Source organism: Dama dama, chromosome 18, assembly GCF_033118175.1.
Source record: "Dama dama isolate Ldn47 chromosome 18, ASM3311817v1, whole genome shotgun sequence".
NCBI classification, from domain to species: Eukaryota; Metazoa; Chordata; class Mammalia; order Artiodactyla; family Cervidae; genus Dama; species Dama dama.
The window spans coordinates 61,315,295-61,329,412 of record NC_083698.1 but is presented as its reverse complement, the minus strand read 5'-3'; the positions used below and the strand labels follow the sequence as shown (position 1 = coordinate 61,329,412).

General features: G+C 41.0%; 1 protein-coding gene across 6 annotated transcripts in view; it reads right to left on the bottom strand.

The window, feature by feature from the left end:
• PDE1C (phosphodiesterase 1C) overlaps nucleotides 1–14,118 on the bottom strand; it is a 517,256-nt gene that overhangs the window by 398,151 nt on the left and 104,987 nt on the right. For all 6 annotated transcript variants that reach the window (XM_061165421.1, XM_061165418.1, XM_061165417.1 and 3 more), the window contains exon 3: nucleotides 5,298–5,469. In XM_061165421.1, coding sequence (XP_061021404.1) covers nucleotides 5,298–5,469 — 172 coding nt within the window. The remainder of the gene's footprint in view (nucleotides 1–5,297; nucleotides 5,470–14,118) is intronic.

The following is a 14,118-nucleotide window of genomic DNA, read 5'->3' as shown; positions in this document are numbered from 1 at the left end:
TCCATTGTGTCATTTAAGGTTTGTGTTTCCTTGTTAATTTTCTGTTTAGTTGATCTATCCAGAGTTGTGAGTGGGGTATTAAAGTCTCCCACTTTTATTGTGTTACTATTAATTTCCTCTTTCATACTCGTTAGCGTTTGCCGTACATATTGCGGTGCTCCTATGTTGGGTGCATATATATTTATAATTGTTATATCTTCTTTTTTGATTGATCCTTTGATCATTATGTAGTGTCCTTCTTTGTCTCTTTTCACTTCCTTTATTTGAAAGTCTATTTTATCTGATATGAGTATTGCGACTCCTGCTTTCTTTTGGTCTCCGTTTGCATGAAATATTTTTTTCTAGCCCTTCACTTTTAGTCTGTATGTGTCTCTTGTTTTGAGGTGGGTCTCTTGTAGACAGCATATATAGGGGTCTTGTTTTTGTATCCATTCAGCCAATCTTTGTCTTTTGGTTGGGGCATTCAACCCATTTACATTTAGGGTAATTATTGATAGGTGTGGTCCCGTTGCCATTTACTTTGTTGTTTTGGGTTCACATTTATACAACCTTTCTGCATTTCCTGTCTAGAGAAGATCCTTTAGCATTTGTTGAAGAGCTGGTTTGGTGGTGCTGAATTCTCTCAGCTTTTGCTTATCTGTAAAGCTTTTGAATTCTCCTTCATATCTGAATGAGATCCTTGCTGGATACAGTAATCTAGGTTGTAGGTTATTCTCTTTCATTACTTTCAGTACGTCCTGCCATTCCCTTCTGGCCTGGAGGGTTTCTATTGATAGATCAGCTGTTATCCTTATGGGAATCCCTTTGTGTGTTATTTGTTGTTTTTCCCTTGCTGCTTTTAATATTTGTTCTTTGTGTTTGATCTTTGTTATTTTGATTAATATGTGTCTTGGGGTGTTTCGCCTTGGGTTTATCCTGTTTGGGACTCTCTGGGTTTCTTGGATTTGGGTGGCTATTTCCTTCCCCATTTTAGGGAAGTTTTCAGCTATTATCTCCTCGAGTATTTTCTCATGGCCTTTCTTTTTGTCTTCTTCTTCTGGAACTCCTATGATTCGAATGTTGGGGCGTTTCACAGTGTCCCAGAGGTCCCTGAGGTTGTCCTCATTTCTTTTGATCCTTTTTTCTTTTTTCCTCTCTGCTTCATTTATTTCCACCATTTTATCTTCTACCTCACTTATCCTATCTTCTGCCTCCGTTATTCTACTCTTGTTTCCCTCCAAAGTGTTTTTGATCTCATTCATTGCATTATTCATTTGTAATTGACTCTTTTTTATTTCTTCTAGGTCTTTATTAAACAGTTCTTGAATCTTTTCAATCTTTGTTTCCAGGCTATTTATCTGTAACTCCATTTTGTTTTCAAGATTTTGGATCATTTTTATTATCATTATTCTAAATTCTTTTTCAGGTAGATTCCCTATCTCCTCCTCTTTTGTTTGACTTGGTGGGCATTTTTCATGTTCCTTTACCTGTTGGGTATTTCTTTGCCTTTTCATCTTGTTTAGATTGCTGTATCTGGAGTGGGCTTTCTGTATTCTGGAGGTCTGTGGTTCCTTTTTCTTGTGGAGGATTAACCCAGTGGGTGGGGTTAGACGATTGGCTTGTCGAGATTTCCTGGTTAGGGAAGCTTGCGTCAGTGTTCTGGTGCGTGGAGCTTGATTTCTTCTCTTTGGAGAGCAATGGAGTGCCCAGTAATGAGTTTTGAGATGGGTCTATGTGTTAGGTGTGACCTTGGGCAGCCTGTATGTTGATGTTCAGGGCTATGTTCCTGCATTGCTGGAGAATTTGCGTGGTATGTCTTGCTCTAAAACTTATTGGCTCTTGTGTGGTGGTTGGTTTCAGTGTAGGTATGGAGGCTTTTGGACAGTCACTTCCAGTGGGTTTTGTCATACATTGATATGAATCAGCCATGGATTTACATGTATTCCCAATCCCGATCCCCCCTCCCACCTCCCTCTCCACCCGATTCCTCTGGGTCTTCCCAGTGCACCAGGTCCGAGCACTTGTCTCATGCATCCCACCTGGGCTGGTGATCTGTTTCACCATAGATAGTATACATGCTGTTCTTTTGAAATATCCCACCCTCACATTCTCCCACAGAGTTCAAAAGTCTGTTCTGTACTTCTGTGTCTCTTTTTCTGTTTTGCATATAGGGTTATCGTTATCACCTTTCTAAATTCCATATATATGTGTTAGTATGCTGTAATGTTCTTTATCTTTCTGGCTTACTTCACTCTGTATAATGGGCTCCAGCTTCAGATTCAAAGGAACAAGAGGTGAGGAACAAGGAAGACAGGCATCTGGGGTACAGTTCCCAGCAGTGTCTGCTTCCCAAACAATGCAGTCTTTTTATTTAATTATGGTTCCCGCTTTCTTCTTCTCGTAAGTCTCGGTCTTAAAAGCAGACTTTTTCATGCCAGAGGCTTCATGAGCTTTCAGAGCCCACAGTGTCTGCACCTGGAGCCACAAAACCCAAGTCTGATATAATTCACACTGTGTGTATCACTCAAAGGCGTGGAGGAGCAGGAGACGGCTGCCAACCACTACCTGCAGGTATGTCCCCAGACGCTGCCTGGGGAGGATGCCCCCGCCTACCACCTACACTCGTTACAGAGGCTGATGGAAGAGGTGCCCTTGGGACAGAGTATCTCCTGTAGAAGGAAGTAGCTGAGCATCAGGGTCCCAATGAGGGTCCCTTGGTCTGATTACCCCAGGAACAACTCCAACACTGATAAACAGGCATTTCCTTGCCCAGACAGAAAAAAAAATGACCATATTTTGTGGCCCCAAATTTCCAAATGCCCTCCATGTGTGAAGAAGGAGAAAGAGAAGAGAGTGAGCAAAGTTACCACTTACCCCGTGTTGCTCGGTGCTTACACTCCTGCAGGGAAGCTATGAGGGCAGATGATGCCAACTCATGAGAACCACATGCTCCTCCACAGTAAACACACCTCTGCAGCACTGGGCAGGATGTTCACAGTACATGCCTGGATCCCTTAACTGGGTGTGGGGTTGTGTCTAAGTGTGTCCAAAGCACACACGCACACATACACACAAGGCATGGTGGTTGACAGGCTCTGAATTTCAGAGTCAGAAAAAAGAACCCAACACCTCAATCTCAGCAAAGGAATGACTATACTTAAGTTAACTTAGGGTTGACAGCACTGATCATGGACGCACCCCTGAAGTTTAGGAGTATAACACACCAGTCTTCCTAGATTTCCCAGATTCACTAACATTGGAGTCAGCAATTCTCATGTTTTTTCACTCCTGGAGTAAATGGTGAGGTGGGGGAACACACAGGGATATATTCCTATCAGCATTATTTACAATCCAGCTATAACTCACTCCTCTGAAATCCAAAGGCGTACAGAAAGCAAGCAGCATTATTACAAGGGCAACCTTGATCCTGCTCAAATTTATTTCTCAATAAGCAAGCTGTTTCCACCTTTGGCTTATAATAATTTAGCTGCAACAAATCTCACAACTGACGTGACTACCACAGTTAAGGACCACTACATTAGAGAATATTTACCCTCTAACATGGCTGTTGGAATCAACTATCTTCCTTGAAAGAAAGGATGGTTTCAGGATAGCACAGAGTTGTATTAAGGAGACCAATAAACGAATAACAAATGCCAATACCTTTCTGGCTCCCACTGCTGAACAACTGACATATTTACACCTGCTGTGTAAATATGCCTACCACACCAAAAGCACTACAGAGCACTACACCAACCACACCAAAGCACTACAAGGAACCAGAAGTAAATCTTGATCTTAACAAACTTATAACTTAATCTCTTTCTGGAACTGAGACCTTGGCACATAATATAACTAGTGGATCAAAAGAAGTTCATGGCCATCAGTACAGTTTCTCTATTAAAGAGACCGGAGGGGATGCAAACAGAAGGGATGATGGTAATGGAGTTGGGTTAGCAAACAAGATGTTCTCTTCATGAGAGCAACTCTTCAGCTATTCATTGAAGAAGACCATGAACCTGGCTTGGAGTGGAAGGCATAGCTACCAGAAGACAGTATGCGAAGGGGCTGACTCCACCAGAGATGCTTGGAGATGGGAACACACAGACCACAAGAGCCATTCACCCTCCCCTCTTCCCCCACAGTCACTTGCAGAGAATTGCAGGTTCATTCTCTCTACTTGAGTGGGTTTTATTTTATTTAAAACTCACAATGCAGTAACCAAACCCTTATGAGGAATAAGAAAAGCATTTGCCTTGCAATTCTAGTCCCGCCACTGCATCAGTCACGTTATATAAAGAAGTCCAACCCCCTATTCATCACTCCTTTTCAGAACTCATCCATAATTCAATCCACACTAAGAACCTTCGCACAATGAAATGGCTTTTACTGGGTGATTACATACATCACCTGCATGCAAAGGAGAGCACAGTTTTCAAATATATTTGCTGGACTCCAAATCTTGTCTGATTTGTCTATGAGGGAAGAAAAGGGAAGTTCATGCATTCTACTAGCCATGTGGAGGGTATGAAAGTCTTATACAATGCAAAGAAAAATGAGAGCAGTAAAATTAGGATGACAAGGGAAGGGGGGAAGGAAGGCAGGCTGGCAAAATCATTAAATCTTCATTTCTGATAGCAGTATGACTATGTATTTCAAAAGCGAGTTGAAAAGACCCACTGAGGAAAAAAAATCACTTCTATACCACATTCATGCTCAGACTGATTTTTATTTAATACAGGTGAGACAGTAAAGAGAGCCACTGTGGCAAAAGCGGAATACAATATGACAAGAAAACACAAGAGGCTTGAGAGAAGAGGATGAATATGAACAGAGTCAGCAGCCACCTGGGAAACCACACAAGAAGATCCCCACTTCACTTCAGGAGCCCGCAGCCCTCACATTGCTCACAATCAGAAACCTTCCCCCAGCAAGGGACGCTAAAGGCACCCACCTGAATTCATTCCCGCCACATGCTTTTTCTCTGCGTGCTTATCTCCATGCTTCAACCTCCTTTGAAGCAAAAGACTCATTAATCCCATTCAAATTGCCAATATCAGTAAATTCTCTGCCTCAGCATTTAAATGCCAATACCAATTAAGTACCAACAGCAACTTAACTGCTGATACAGTCCTCACTACATTCAGGAAATCCAGCCACAAGTCCAGCGAGCACTAATTCCAACACTACCTCATCAGTTCTAAGTAAGTGCAAAGAAAGGAGGTAATTTTCTGGCCACGCTGACGATGCATCCAACTGGACTGAAATCACTCCACACGCAAACAAGAAGGAACAAACTGAGTTGGAATCCACCAAACCTGAAGGACGTTTTCACCAAGGCTTCCGGGCTATCGAGCGGAGGCAGTTCATCAGCAAGGATTTCCTCAGGTGGCCGGGGGTCATGGACAATCGTCGGCCGTGGCTTCTCCTTGACATTCCCTGTGAGCCCGTCAATGAGGGAGTTCCAGAGACAGTTCTGCGACTTAGACCCTGAAGCACGAGGGGAAAAAAGGGGTGCAGGTGAGTTACCAGCCAACTCCCTGTCTTGCCTTGCCCAACTCAGGATCTTCAAAAGCAGAGCAGGAACACTGACATATTTTTCAGGATCTCCACCATCAGAGGGCTTCAAAAGATTTTAGTCAGGCAACTTATGGAGTAACCAGGATTTTTTAAATTTATATACAAAAATAGGTTCATACTCGAGTATCTTAACGCACAGCTAAGTATTACGAATACATATTCTATTACATTTCAGTGGTAATCAACTCAACTCCTGACAGTTGTCAGTATTCACTGATATGTTTATTCAGCAACTGCAAGTATACAAAGGACTACCATTTTAGAGAACAGTAGGATGTTCAGACATCTTCTCAGGCGGCACTACTGGTAAAGAACCGCCGGCCAACGCAGGAGACTTAACAGACGCAGGTTCATTCCCTGGGTCCGGAAGATCCTCTGGAGAAGAGGATGGCTACCCATTCCAGTATTCTTGCTTGGAGAATCCTATGGACAGAGGAGCCTACAGTCCATGGGGTCACAAAGAGTTGAACACAACTGAAGCAACTTAGCATGCATGCCTGCAGGATGTTCAGACACAAGTCTCCCCACGAATTTATCTTGCTTAAGACCCAAGTTTCAAGACTCTATTCTATGGAGACCCCCATCCCAAAGAGAACCAGAACCCACTATAGGCAGGTTCATTCTTCTGAAAGCTCAAGACTCAAGGAAAACTACACTGAATGTTAATCAATATCCTACCCGAGAAACACTCCGAACATATGAGATGAACATTAAAGGCAGACATGAAGTAGGTACAGTGCCACAAATTAGGGTCTGATCAGCCAGGTAGTCAAGGTCAATATCAACAATGATAAGTTATACCAATATCAGGTACCCTTGATCTGATGGGATGAAAATGGCACTTTACCCCCATAGTCTTTCTCCCCACAATATAGAACCCCATGTATTAAGCATGCTTCTAGCTTCTGTAGACTGTTCTGTAAAACACCTGTGTTATACGCATACCCCAGACATGCTCTGTTCTGGAAAACCAGATCACATCCCTGAGTCATCCTGCCTTGGCCTCCTCCCTCCCTCATCTCCCCCTGCCCCAGTTCTCCAAGAAGAGTCCCCTTCCCAGGGGCATGCTTTTCATACATAAACCAACCAAACCAGAGTCCACAGCCCGACACTTCCCTTACCAAGCTTCCATGTCCTGAGCTACTAGCCACCTGCCCCGATGACCCCAGACAGGTACCAGACAGCTAGGGACAGTATCTATGCCCCAGAGCCCACTGAAATTATTCAGACTAGCCAATCCTAAGCCTGCTTACCCGGCAGAAACATTCCTTACTGCAGAAACCACATAAAGACCCTTGCCAAGAGTTCCTTCCTCCCTCTGTCTCATGCCAACCCCAGTGCTTCCAGCATGGCCTCTGTGGTATAACATGTACTCCCTCTTGGGGGATCTGTGAAGATTAACAAATTATCATTTCAATGGCAGTCATCCTCTGGCCTGGCCATACCTAAATAATCATAAAAGCTATTAAAACAACCTAGTTATAGGGAAAACATCAAACAAATCTCAACTGAGAGACATTCAGCAAAACATCTGACCACTATTCCTCAAAACTAGCAAGGTTATCAAAAAACAAGGAAAGTCTGAAAAACTGTAACAACCTAGAAGAACCTAAGAAGATTTGATAACTAAATGTGGTATCCTGACCAGCTCCTGAAACTCAGAAAGGATATTAGGAAAAACTAAGGAAATTTCAATCAAGCATGTACATTAGTTAATAATAATGTATTATCAATTTTGGCTCATTAACTGTGACAAACATACCATACTCAAATAAGAGCTTAATAATAGGGGAAACTGAAAGGGGGTATATGGGAATTCTCTGTACCATCTTTGCAAATTTTCTATAAATCTAAAAATATTCTAAAATTAAAATTTATTAAAATACAAATAGATATTTAAAATAAATAATAAAAATCGTTATTAGTTTAAAAGTCTATGAGCAAGTAATTTTTTTAAGAGACTGAGGGCATGACTATTATCATTACCCAATTACCATTGGTCAGTGGTTATGCTCCTCTCAGAGGGAAGAAAACCTTTATCTCTGCTCAGATATAATGTCATGTCTCCAAGTCATGCACCCATGGAACTGTGTCCATGGAGGGGATTGGCTTTTCCTATCCCATCCATGCAGAAGAAGGATAATTTTGTAATTCATGCAAAGATTCATTATGGGGCATGAGGAGGTGTGCGTGGAGGAATAAGGAGCAGTTTCAGCTAAAGTAAAATGCATGTGATGGGTGGGGTAGAGAACAGGCCCATATGCTCACAGGAATGTCTCCCTGACCAGCCATCCACAGCCCACAACATAAGAAACCACCACAGTTTACTGGGCCTGAAGGCTGCAGTTAAGATCAAAGGAACTTCACACACAGAAGGGAGCATCTCACAAGGATTCCTGAACCTTCACCAAAGGCACGCATGAATCCAAAAACAATCTTTTTTTAAACTTTTTTTTAAAAAATTTAATTTTTGGCTGTGCTGGGTCTTCACTGCTGGGCTTTTTTCTAGTTGCGGTGAGTGTGGGGCTACCCTCTACTTGTGCTGTGCAGGCTTCTCACTGCAATGACTTCTCTTGTTGCAGAGCACGGGCTCTAGGGCACATGGGCTCGGTAGCTGCAGCTCCCTGGCTCTAGAACACAGGCTAAATAGTTGTGGCCCATGGGCTTAGCTGCCCCATGGTATCTGGGATCTTCCTGGACCTGGGATCGAACCCATGAATCCTGAATTGGTAGGCAGACTCTTAATCACTGAGCCACCAGAGAAGTCCTGAAAACAACTCTTTTAATGACCATGGTCACAGCTGGCCTCTTGGCGGGTGTCCCACAACCAAACTGCTTCTGCGTCAATCAGGAGAAAAGTAAAGCACATGAAGGGCAGAAAACAGAGCCCTCAAACTCCTGAAATGCATGACAGCCTTTCCCGAAAGCTGCTTAGAAGTCCTCAAGACATATCTTGAGACAATCTGGACCTATTAATGAAGGTCTGGTCCTATGTTAACTAAGTTCTGGTTCTAGGAGGGAGATAAAAGCAGAAGCCTGTTTTCTTAAATTTGACCTAAGCGAAGCCTTACAATAAACTCCCTCCCCATGTCCCTTCCTTCTTTCATTTACTCATTCAGTATGTGTGTGCGTGCTCAGTGGCTTAGTCGTGGTTTGACTCTTTGTGACCCTATGGACTGTAGCCCGCCAGGCTCCTACGTCCTGGAATTTTCCAGGCAAGAATACTGGAGTGGGTTGCCACTTCCTCCTCCAGGGGATCGTCTCAGCCCAGAAAGCAAATCCATATCTCCTGCGTCTCCTGCATTGGCAGGCAGATTCTTTACCACTGCACCACATGGGAAGCCCATTCATTCAACAGACACATTTTGATTTTCCTCAATATGCCAGGTTCCATTCTGGGCTCTAGAAATAGAAAAATGAATGAGACTGGTTCCCTTGGGATGAATCGGCCCACATGCAATTACAATAAATAGGCAGATTCCTAGATGTGAGATGTACAAAAACCTACTTATTACATTCTTATGTCTTTGGTTGTTTGCAGACAAATGCTTTCCTAAATTATGTTATAGGTATGCTCATCACATTAACATAAAGGTGTTCCCCATATCCAAAAAATACCACCTATAAAGTACAAGGAATTGGTATTTTAATAAATCTTCCAGTCATCTTGTGAAAGACATAACTACATGGCATAGTTTCCTCATGCTAAAATTATTAATTCTTAAGTGCATAGTTATAACACACTAAAATTTTATAACTTATTTTGGCATTTCCTCATTTTTTTAATATGCTGGGAAACTTAAATGGAAGTGGCCTGTTTCTCTTGACCTTTGAGAGTCCAGAGAACAATTACTCTCTTGGGATAGTCTTTGATTTCTTTTTTGTTTTGTTTTGGTTTTTAACTTAAAAAGGCAGAAAAGATAGTTTTTGCCCAAAAAAAAGAAGAAAAAAATGTTGGGATCCAGCAATTCAGAGGTTGTTCCAGTGGGGAAGTGTGCGAGAGTCTAGAATTGGATGATCAGCCAAAACACAAATTGGCCATGAGAAAATGAGGGATCTGGAAAAGCTTAGTGATAATGAAGGAGAATTGGGTGAATTTAAGATGTAGAATCAGTAGGATTTGGTAACTAATTGGGTATAGAGGATGAAGAAGAGGGAAGTAGCAAGATGAACTGAGGTTTCTGTTTAAGCAGCACGGTAGACTATGATGCCATTAGAAAATGCTGAAGGTGGAGCAGTTCATGGGCCTAGAGTTGAATCATGTTCTGCAAAGTTGCATTTCAAGATAGAAAATATAAGCAAAGATCTCCTCCATATTCATGAAGAGGAAGCACACAGATGATGACTATGTGATTCAAATGAGAATACTCTTATTTCAGCAAATACTTCTATCGTGACTGAGATAAGAAAATTTTTCACAGCACGATAACATAGGGGAAAAAATTACCCTTCTCACTGAACCCAAACAATAATTTAAAAAACTAAAATAATAATAAATATTTTAGAGAAGGGCACTGTCAAAGCCCCAGCCCTGTCCTGGAGTGTTCCAGCCATTATCTGACTTGATAGAAGCTGTAATTTAAGTAGAACTTGGGCTCCATCCACAAGGATCTAATTATAACAGCTCATTAGTGTCTTATCATCTATAACCTGGCCCTACGGCACAAACCCAAGGGAGATCCAGGAAGCTGGCATAATGTAAAGCATTATGAGGAGAATTTTGCTGTTATCTGTTTCAATCTCTTTCTGAAGGTAAATTTTTGACAACAGTCTGCTTTAGGTGAACAATGCAGCACAAAATTGGAAGGCTTCAAAACAGTGGCTATGCCTGGGGCATGACCCCACTGATAACATGCCAACCATCCACAGAGGGGGATATATTAATATTTTTGTGACCCCAATACTCCAGGAAAGTGTGGAGCACTCAGAGCTCTGTTGGATGCTTCAAGACATATGGAAACGTTTATTACACCACCCCTGCCCTCAGAAAACTCTGGAGAGGCAGAAAAATGCAAGGCAGCCTCTGACTGCTTCAGACTAGAGCCAGGCTTTGGGAAAATGAATTGGTTTTCCCCTACCCCTCCCCAATAAACATGGTCGAGAGAAATGGTTCAAGACTTTGAAATGGACAAAAAAGTTCAATGGGCATCCCGTCTAGTTACTTTTTGAACTCCATGAGAAGGGGAGAGAACTTCTCCTCTGATTCTCCACAAATGCGGGCAGAGCCATCTCCAGGGACACTGGAATGGTCTGCTCTGGCAAAATGAAAAATAAAAATTCCCCTGCTCTAATTTATTTTCAGTTGACTTTGAAAGCATGAAAAATCCTTCTGACTAAGTAGAAGCAAAAACATGGAAACAGAGTCACACAGGTCTCTCTCAATAATATCAAAAACCCCATGAGGGAAATCATAGATAAACTAAGCCTTCAGGATACCAAAAATACTGTGGCTCAGGTGCAAGAGATGAGCAACTCCATTCAGCCCACTCCATCTCATCTGCTTATGCTCACTCCACTCCCCTCCCCTCCCCGTTCCAGCTTTCGTCTCTCCTTTGACTTGTTCCTGCCTCTTATCCAATGCCCATAACCCTCCTCCTTTCCTGTTATACCCCCTCCACCCCTGCCATAAATCTTCTTTCTTCACAAAGCCAACTTTTTGTGTACCCTATGAACACTTCAGATCGATTATAAACCTTCCAGAATCACAAAGTCAGCATCCACACCATTGAGCTTATCAGAAGAACAAGTGCTCAGATCCAGACGTAACCAACATTTGCTCAGTAATTGCTGTGTGCTGGGCATCGTCATGATGCCTTCACCAGCATTACTTCATTTAATCATCAAATCAACCCAAAGGAGGTAATACTGAAACATTACTGAACACTAAGACATTAAGACTCCAAGAGAGCAAATCACCTAGATCACAGAGAAGACACAAATTGCTTTGATCCAAAATTCTCATTCTCCTAATCCAGGGCTCAGAGTGATACACCACACTGTATTTTACTTGTGAGTCAATAAATACACACATAGTGTAGATCAAGCAAAATGCTCTGCATTTTTTACTATGAAAAAGATACCCCCTTACAGAAGAAGAAAGATATTCGCATCTGACACTAGAGAGAACCTTCTGCATGTCTGCTTCCCTGGTGGCTCAGAGAGTAAATAATCTGCCTGCAAGGCAGGAGACCCAGTTTTGATCCTTCGGTTGGGAAGATCCTCAAGTCGGGAAGATTCCCCTGGAGAAGGGCATGGCAACCCATTCCAGTATTCTTGCCTGGAGAATCCTCATGGACAGAGAAGCCTGGCGGGCTACAGTCCATGTGGTTGCAAAGAGATGGATACGACTGAGTGATTTTCACCACTTCACTTTAAAGAAGGAGGTTCAGGCTGCAGGGAGACATGAATAATGCAAGATGAGTTTAACGGGTTAAGATAAGACAAGAAGGCAAGAAAGTGAGAAGACTCTAAATCTGAAATAACTACAGACTCATTTCAAAGTGCGTCTAATGATGGCAGCTTGATAAACTGCTGGCAGGAGGAGCCCAAGGTGATGTGGTAATCCCATTTAAATTTGACAAGTGACTTATCAACTTGGTTCCTAATAAAAAAAAAAAAATACACAAGCAGTATGCTGGCAGAAGGCTGAGAAGTTAGAGTCCTATAAAAAGAGAGAGAGAGAGATTTAATTCTCCAGAAAGGTGGGGGGAAAAAAAAAACCTTGAAAACCTTCAACAGTTCTCAAAATATCTGTGACATGGCATTCGTAGACATTCTTTCCTTTTGGGAGTATAAAGCTCCTAAAATTCCCAGGGAGTAGAAAAAGTGGGGCTTGGGTACAGAGGTCTGGAATGAACCTAATAAAGTCCAGATGAAGAGTTTTATGCTCACGAAAATAAAATGCTACTGATGGTATGGAAGACAAAGGATTAATAATGTTTTGAATATCTTTAAACCAGTTACACAGGTACTGCTCTATTATTTTCAAAATACTAAGTCTTGGTTTTAGAAACATTTCACAAATTCTATCTTCTGTAATTTCAAAGAGATTGGAAAATTTAATTCCATTTCAGATATCATACACCCTGAGATTGGGAGGGCAGCAGCAAAATAAAATAATACAACTTGATCCGTGATGACATATTCTAAATTCTCAAATATGTGAGGATTTATTTCTGAGTTATCATATTAAATTAACCTTTTTTAACAACCAAATCACATTATTTTACTTATTTTAACTTTATATGTATCTGATAGTGCAAGACCTCCTCCTTTATTTCGGCTTCTCAAGTTCAAAAGGAGACATGTCCATAGAATTTTCTGTTGTAGTTTTATTATATATTTTCTTTTATAAGCTAGTTGTCTGAAATAAAATATGTAATGGTAATGACTTTACCATCTATTGAGATGATCATGTGTTTTTCCTTCTCTCTCTCTCTCTACCTCTCTATCTCCCTGTCATCTATTAATGTGTTAAATTAGTAGCAAAATGAGAGAAGAAAAAAAAAACAAAACTATTTTCCAGATGGAATCAAGTTTCCTCTAGGGAACTTTGTGGTGAAAATATCTTGATATGACAGAAGTTGGTTGGAGGAGGGAGAAACAACAAAAAAAGAGTTAAATTATTCTTCATTCAAAATGAACAGGATTTAGAGAAGGGCAAGAACAAAGGAGAAGGGGGAAAGGAGAGGAGAAAGAGAAGGCAGAGCAATACAGCCGCAAGCTGGAACCATATTTTGCAAAAATAAGTGAAGAACTTTCAAAGAACATATAAGTTTGACATCCATGCTTATGTTAAATACTATATGGAACTGCAATGTAATGACCACTCTATAAGAGTAAATATCTCACACACAGGTTGCTTTGCGAAAGTGACTGGGGAGAGAATTCAAAAACTGTGTCTTTGGTTGTCTAGAAAAGAATAAATCGATATCTGCAAGACAGAAAGTGTAGGAAAAAATTCAACAGACTCAGGAAAAGATAGTCAGAGATAATAAGAAGAAACATAGAGAAACCCCTGAAAAATACACTGATTGAATTTTAGAGATTGAAACAGATGTGGGGTGAGGATTTGAGATAACCATGCATTGGTCTTAAAAGTCATGTCTATATGACATCTGAAATATACTCTAAAATGCTTCTTAATACTGAAGCCACCTTGCATTACTCAAATAATGCATTCTACTTGGTCATATTACATTGTTATTGTAGTATACTTAAGAGATTTGCATTACTAGAATTCTATTTAAGACTTTTTGCATATTATCTACATAAATGAAATTAGCCACTAATTCTCTTTTATAGTCATTATCATGGGAATAACCTATTCCCTGATATCTGAATAAAACTGCCTATAAAACTCTTGGGATCCAAAGTATCTCTAGCAAAGTCATCATTTTACAAACTTTTGAATGTCTTCTTTTGTTATAGCTGCACTGAGAATATCTATTTCTTCAGAAGTCAATATATCCCTTTAGAAACTGCCATTTTGTAGAAATATTCAATTCAGTTAGCATAGATTCCTATGACATTTTGTATTTTAATCTTCACCTATACAAT